The sequence below is a fragment of the Rhagoletis pomonella genome, unplaced genomic scaffold (assembly GCF_013731165.1).
Source record: "Rhagoletis pomonella isolate Grant_MI unplaced genomic scaffold, Rhpom_1.0 Rhpom_scaffold_00007, whole genome shotgun sequence".
NCBI classification, from domain to species: domain Eukaryota; kingdom Metazoa; phylum Arthropoda; class Insecta; order Diptera; family Tephritidae; genus Rhagoletis; species Rhagoletis pomonella.
Genome location: NW_023458561.1, coordinates 69,736,475 through 69,743,927, shown reverse-complemented (window position 1 = coordinate 69,743,927; position 7,453 = coordinate 69,736,475). Strand labels below are relative to the sequence as shown.

Sequence of the window (7,453 nt, the reverse complement as noted above, 5' to 3'; positions counted from 1 at the left end):
GACTTTTTGTAATGATGACTACGATGTATGTACATATGAATGTAATTAATGCTGAATCTCCACATCGGATTGACTGTTGTTTCGATATAAAATTTTATTACAAATAAGCAATATTTATTTTTAAAGTTAAAGTTTTCGAAGACCTTGGCTTTGGGCTCTTGATCTTCAGCTAACTCTTGGATCCTCTCCCCTTTCACGCTTAACCTGTATGTCTTTATTTCTGTTTAAATTCCATTTGTTTCCAACACAAAAACTACAACAAATTAATTAAATTCTCTTTGTTTTTCATTTCCCCTTTTTCTTTTTTCTTCCCCACTCTACCCGACATATCCCTTGTTGTTTTTTTTGTTTTCGCAACAAAACAAAAAAAAAAAACGAAACAACGACAACAAAACAAACACACAACCAACCTTCCAACACTAAAACCAACAAATCAACAATGAAAACACCTTTTCAATTTTGCAACATGATTTCGCTTGAAAAAAAAAAAAAACTCCAACGGTAAATCTACTCTTACTGCAATTTCACACTTCCTTGCAAACAAAAAATCTACCACAATGAACAAAATGTATATAAATCCACCAACCACACACACACATGCAACTCTTTGACGCACAAAACCAACAATTTCTACAACAACAACCCCTCTGAAAACACCGAACACCATAAAACCGACCTGTGACCCTCTTGTAGATAAAAGTTTTGAAGATTCGATCCAAGAATTAAATAATTTAATTGGCGAATTAGACTCGTTTCAACGCGAGATCGATGCCAACAAGCATTCTACAGCAGCTACACCATCAACAACAACAACAACGACGCCGACAGCATCAACAGGGGACAATTGCGGCGATCGGCTCTTCCCCTTTATCAGCACGAGCAGTAGCAGCGGCGTTGGCGAAGACATGGGAAATAACACAAAGCCAAAAGTGTCGGAATGTGGCAACACTGGCGATTTGACGCCCTTAACAGTTATATGCGCGCCGCAACCACCCAAATCGCCGCAGTGCGCTAGCAATCAAACGAGTGGCTGTGGCACTGATCTGTCCGATGCTGCCTCCGATGACATTGCCGCGGATGTGGGCTCTCTAACGAGACTAAATAACAACGCCAGCGCGAACGGGAGCACCAACAACGGCCAGCACAACACTAGCGCTGGCAGTAGCAGAGACAATAATGGCCGCACATTGCAGCAGTACAATTCCGATTCGGAGCTAAGTCGTTGCTATGTAAGCGAAACGAGTTCGCTGGCGGGCGGCTACGAGAATCTGACGTTTGCGCACTTCGCCACAGCGGCTTCGTCATCGTCGATAGCCGCTTCATCGGGCGTGGATGAGCCCGCCGATGTGGGCAGCGTTATCGGCGACAGTCGCTCGCTGATGGCAGTGTCATCGACAACGACGGCCGACGATTGCGTATCGCACGCCTCGTACAGCATGGATAATGGCAGCGATGGCGGTAGCAATGTTGTAGTGATCTATGATCATCAGATACCCATCACGCCGGATATTGACTACGTCAAGCAGAATTCGGAGATAGTCGTGCTGCGCACCAAGGATCCGTTGCAGCAGCAGTTAGCGCGTCAGGATATGCGCGAGCTAACGCAGTTGCCGGCCAACCTGTGCGCGTCATTGAACGCGGCCTCCGCGCCGGGATCGAGCATGATGTCTGCGTTGGCGCTATCGTCGTCGTCGTCGTCGTTGTCGTGCTCAGTGCCCACCTCGCCGCCGCACACCGCGACCGTAGCGCCTGCCAAACAGCGGCTCTCCTCGTTCCGCGCTTCCAGCGAACAACAACTGCAGCTGCTGGGCTGCAGCGAGAATAACAACAGCGGCAGCGAATTGTCGCTTCTGCGAGCGCCCAACCAACATGCTTACGCAGGTACGCCGCAAACGCAAGCGCCAGAAGAGAGTAGGGGAGGTAGTAGGAAGGTGGCAACACCAAATGCACACAACAACAGTGATACCATAATACGCCGCAAAGCAGCATTGCCGCCAAAGCCAAGTTTGAGTATTTTCAATGGCCAAGCGGCCGATAATTTACTAGAATCTAGTAGCACGCGTAAGAGTAGTAGTAGTGGTAGGGGTAGTTGTGAAGCGGTGGCGGAACGTTTATCGGGCGTGCCTACACCACCACCGCCACCGCTTTTGACTAAGGCCAGTTTCAAGGCCGACTTAGATGCAAAAATACGCAAGCAAAAGTTGAAATTGCAATTGCAAAAGGAACAGCAGCAGCATCAAGAGCTCTTGCAACAAAAGCAACAGCTAATACAAGAACAACAGCAATTACAACAACACTCATCCCATCAGTCAGCCGCCAACAACTCAAATAATCCAATATACCTCAGCAACCACAATCATAGCAACAAAAATAACTCGAATTCCTCCAACAATACCATCAACACCACCACCATCATCACCACAACCACCACAACCACCACCAATGCCACCACAGCTAATGGCAATCGAAATAGCAGCGGCGCCAGCAGCAACACTAACAACAACAGCTACAATAATAACTGTAATGCAATTATGTTCAATAAGCGCAGTTGTAGTACACCAATTCCACCAAATTCAACACCAACAAAAACTGCACCTGCACCTGCATCAGCATCCGCATCTGCATCTGCCTGCCGATCAAATCATTTGGCATTTGTAGTGAAAGCCGCATTATCATCCCATCACCACACGACTGCATCCGCATCCGCATCCGCATCCGCATCCTCATCGGCAGGGTCACAACTTGTCTACCAAAATGGTACTAATAGTAGTAGTAACAATAATAATAATAATAATAATAATAATAATAATAATAATAATAGTAGTAGTAGTAAAAGTGCGTCCAAGCATACCTCATCTCCTTCAACTGCATATCCTAGAACAAGTAAACAAATCCATTCTAATCGAACTCATTATCAATTTCATGCGCTGAAATCACAACATAACAACAACAACAACAACAACACGAACATTTACCACATCGATAACATAACGAACGGCAAATCACGCGCCAAACGCTCTGCATCCATGACAACCACCACGACACGTGCCTCACCACCACCACCATCTTCATCCACATTGCCATCGTCGACATTATCATTCCACTCGGCATCTTGCTTGCCATCTCGTTCGCCGACTGATCGCATTAAATGCCAACCACCAACGTCACCATTACCACCACCACGATTGCAATCGGCAACTGGGGTGTCTATCGGCCCAAAACAAAAACACCACACCCGCATCGAAACTGTTCATACTTTGTCATTGCCATCGTCGTGTTCGCCGCCACCCCTATCATCATCACCAACACCAACAGTGTCAGTAGTATCTTCCTGCACCTATGCGTGTTCTTCTGCTTGTACATCCACGCCGCCTCCCATCCAACCAACCAACCAATCAGCAGCTTCCACTGCGGTCTCGGCAGCCTCCACATCCGCATCGAACATAAATTCCGCCGCCGCCGCCGCCGCCGCCAAACCGAACATCACGCCGAGACCGGCTTCGTTGTCGGGTTCGTTTCGTTCGTTTGACTCTGACTTTCTTTTGGCTGTTTGTTATGGTTTTCTTGATTTGTACTAATGTTGGCTCATTTCATAATTTCAATACTTAGTCTAACTTCTGGTGCTTTTCCGATTCATTCAAGTATCATTGGAGTTTGTGTTGTTTCTAATTTTCTAACTTCTATTTAATTTTGCACTCTTAATTTTGTCGCGTTCATTTACATATGGGCAAATCCTAGCGTTGCGGACGTTACGTACGGACGTGTCTTAAGTTTCTTTAAATCTTTTTGTCGGCAAAAAAAATTACAAGTTAAAAAATGTGTGTGGGGTATAAGGGAAAGTTTAAAGCAGTACTTTAAAGAGCAAAATAATGGAAATTTAAATTTGAATAAATGGCGCTGTATTTGCCCTGGAAATTTGTGTTCGAACGTTATTGAAAAGTCAACCGATTTCTGTAAAATGTCATGTATGGAGAACACAATCTACAAAAATACTTGGCAGTGAAAATAATGAAGTTAACAAAATGTACAATAAAATCAAACTAAAGGTTGGATTAACTTCAAAAAAATTTTATATATTCATTAAGGTCGTTACGTTGCGGGCATTACTTTTTTTTGCCGTTAAAAAAAATTGTTTTCTTTTAAAGCGATATTGTGGTATTTTATTAAAAGATATAGTGCTTAAAACTAATGCTATTCAGAGCTTTGTTTCAACAAGTAAGTGGCGTGGCGCACAAAAGATTTCTCAAATATGTGTGAAGAGAAATATGAAATTAGTATATATTGTGCTATGCCATTTTTGACACAAAAATGCGAGAAATTAAATTGCATGCATTGCTTTTCGTTCTGGGTAGAATATTTCTCGGATTTGCCCATATAAGAAATGAGAAATTTAATCTGCACTTGTTGAAAGATACGCCCAATAGGATCGATTTCACTAAGTTCCTAACAAAGCTTCACTTCAAAGCTTCATCACTTTTTATCCCTCGTAACTCCACCACCAACTCGCGTGGTTTGAAGTTTAATTAAAAAATTTCTGATGTACATAGTGTGCAAATTATTTCTTCTTGAACTTCTCTGCACTATAAGAATGTAAGAAATTTCCTTTAAATTCTATTTTGACGTTGTATCAACCAATTTTGAGTACATTACTTTTATTACTTTCTCCTTTTTTTTTGTAATGGAACAGGTGTCTAACGAACAGCTACTAAATGCTAATGCAGCACTTTCAAAAACGCATTAAAAAACGCTAAAGGTTTGCCTTATTGAGAGTAGAGTAACCAACTCTATCTTACAGCAGCACGAAAAAAGTATTTGAATATTGAATTAAAAAAATTTGACTGTTCCGAAAATGGGAGCAAATTTGCTTACATACATATATTCTCGATTCAATAACTAATCAATTTTGAAGCAAACTGGCGAAAAGTAATTGGAAAAGTATAATAAATCTATAAGAGAACAGTGCAGTGTATGGGACATACAGACATACACATATGTCATATATAAATATCAAATGGAAGAAGAATCCTTAAAATTCGCCTTAGATTGTCCTGTGTCTCATTCCCTACTGTAAGTTTGATTGAAGTGAATTCAGTAAATTTTACGGATACAAAATCATGCTTTCGAGAATTTCTTATCTAGTTTGCTTTTTGAAAGAGAGAGAGTACTAGCCAATGGCTCAAAAACTTCACTAAATTGCAATTTTTTTCATTAATAAAGGGCCTCTGAAGCTACAGAAAAAAGTTAAAATGTTTACAAAATCCGATATCTTTCTATATAATGTACATACGTACTAACTCTGACAAATTCATTTTTGGTGTTGGCTCAAAAATCGTTTTTTTTTTTACCATGCTTTAATTAAAAGTTTCTTTGGTGGTTAATTATTACTTTCTTTTAAATATTGGTGTTCTATGAAATTTCAAAATCGTACAAAATATTAGTTTTAATAACTTGGTGTATAATTTTGCGTCCGCTAATTCTTCGCAAATTTTTTGATTAACGCCGGTGATATTTCCATTTCTCTCACTGCTGCTTGTTTAATCGAAAGTATAACTTCTAAACTGAAATGTGCCATTCTGTGCGTCCATCCTATGTACATACATATACATATTTCACTTCATCTATAAACCCACATCAATTCCTTAAATTTTTATCAATTCACTCACCTAACAAAGCACGCTCACACATCAGACACATTTCTATCTCATTCTATCGTTCGACTTCATTGAAGGCAAAACTCCGATTTAGGGTAGTTCGTCTACTAAAAAGAATACATATGATTACTAAAACAAAATACTAAATGTTTCTACAAAAATGTATAAACCAACATATCATATATCAGGTCCTTTTGGTGGATTACTAACAAAACAATAAATAAATTGGTGTCTACTAATTTTAAAATGACTACAAAAAGTCTACAAAAGCACCGATTGCTAATTGAATTGTATTAAAAATCAATTGGAAGTCTCTTAGTTGTTTCTGCAAATTTGGGTTCAAATTAGTTCTACCGACTTTGGGTTCAATTAGCATTCTGTCAACTAACGGTAATTCGGCTCAGTACTGTGAATATGTAAATAAATAAAGGCACACGTTAACATAACCTACTCGTTTGCCAAGAGAGTAACTGTTTACAATTTGGCCTGCTAAATATTATGGTGTCTTGTGTTTGTGCATCTAATAATTACAACAAAATAAGTATGTACAGTAGAATTCCGATAATCCGTCCCTTAGACTTAAACGTCTTATATTTCGCTCTCGTAATCAGGCACGCCAATTTGGTACCACTTTTATAAATTGCCAAAATGTAAAGATAATGATAAATGATAAATTCGACAAACCACAAATCACTTGTCGGATTATCGCATTTCTGCTGTACTGAAAAAAAAAATAACTATTTTAAACATACATATCTATTGGATAACGGTTATGGCATACTTCTAATATAAAATTTAACACAAAACCAAAAAACGTATACACTTTGCAAACTCTAACTATCGTTTTGTTTTGTCAAACAGGAGGCGTGACGCGTATTGCGCGCCGTTCGTCAGTTAACACGGCTAAGCCACCGCCGCCGGTGCGTCGCAGCTCATCGGTGACGCCGAGTCACAATGCCACAGGCACTGGGGTAAGTTTAGAACGAAACGTATTAAGTATGCCTTAAGATATACTATAAAAAAGTGTAGCTGGTTTGTACTTAGTACTTACCTTGTACTGGCAAAAAGGTGTGGGAAGTATGAGCAACAGGATTTTACCTACAGTCGAAGCATAAAACGTAAACACCGACTCAGAACACTAAATAGTAATTTTTAGTTTAGTATAACGATTTTCATCGGTTATTTTCATTCATTTCTATTTTCCATTTTCAATTTTCGTTTTTGTTATAATTTAATTTCGTTTAAATTTTCGTTTTCTACCCATTCAACTTTATTACACGCTATTACGCAAACAGGCTCCTCCGCAATCGCCACAACATCAACATCCAAACCAATCTCAACAAGCTCAATATCACGCCACCCAACAGGCCGCCAGTCATCAAAAGCCACCAGCAGCACAATATTCCCAATATGATTCCGTTGATAGTCTGCCACCCCCGCCCGCTTATTTGCTTGACTCAAGGCACGCTACCCAATTGTCGGCCTCTTCACCGTCGCCAGCAACACCGATGCCCAGCTCATCGCTGAAGGTGGCTGAAACGGTGAAGGCGCTATCCGCTATGCGTCACAAGCCTGCTTCACCGAATTCGATTCGACACATGCAGCAGTTACAACACCAACAACAGCACCACCAGCACCACCAACAACAACAACAGCAATTACAGGCCCTGCAGGTGAGAGAAACTGTAGTGCAACGTCCCTCCAAAAAACATAGACCCTTTGCTTAGCAACTCCCACAACGACAACCATAGCTAGATGGGCAGTGTGTAGACAATTTGTCCCGCCCAATTGGCGAAAAAACT

At 40.7% G+C, this 7,453-nt stretch overlaps 1 protein-coding gene across 8 annotated transcripts in view; it reads left to right on the top strand.

Moving 5' to 3' along the window:
* LOC118743456 (mucin-12) overlaps window positions 1-7,453 on the top strand; it is a 149,515-nt gene that overhangs the window by 130,963 nt on the left and 11,099 nt on the right. For 5 of the 8 annotated variants that reach the window (XM_036476140.1, XM_036476135.1, XM_036476134.1 and 2 more), the window contains exons 12-14: window positions 694-3,510; window positions 6,513-6,622; window positions 6,947-7,324. In XM_036476140.1, coding sequence (XP_036332033.1) covers window positions 694-3,510; window positions 6,513-6,622; window positions 6,947-7,324 — 3,305 coding nt within the window. The remainder of the gene's footprint in view (window positions 1-693; window positions 3,511-6,512; window positions 6,623-6,946; window positions 7,325-7,453) is intronic. The other 3 variants (XM_036476136.1, XM_036476137.1, XM_036476139.1) reach the window with 3 other exon arrangements.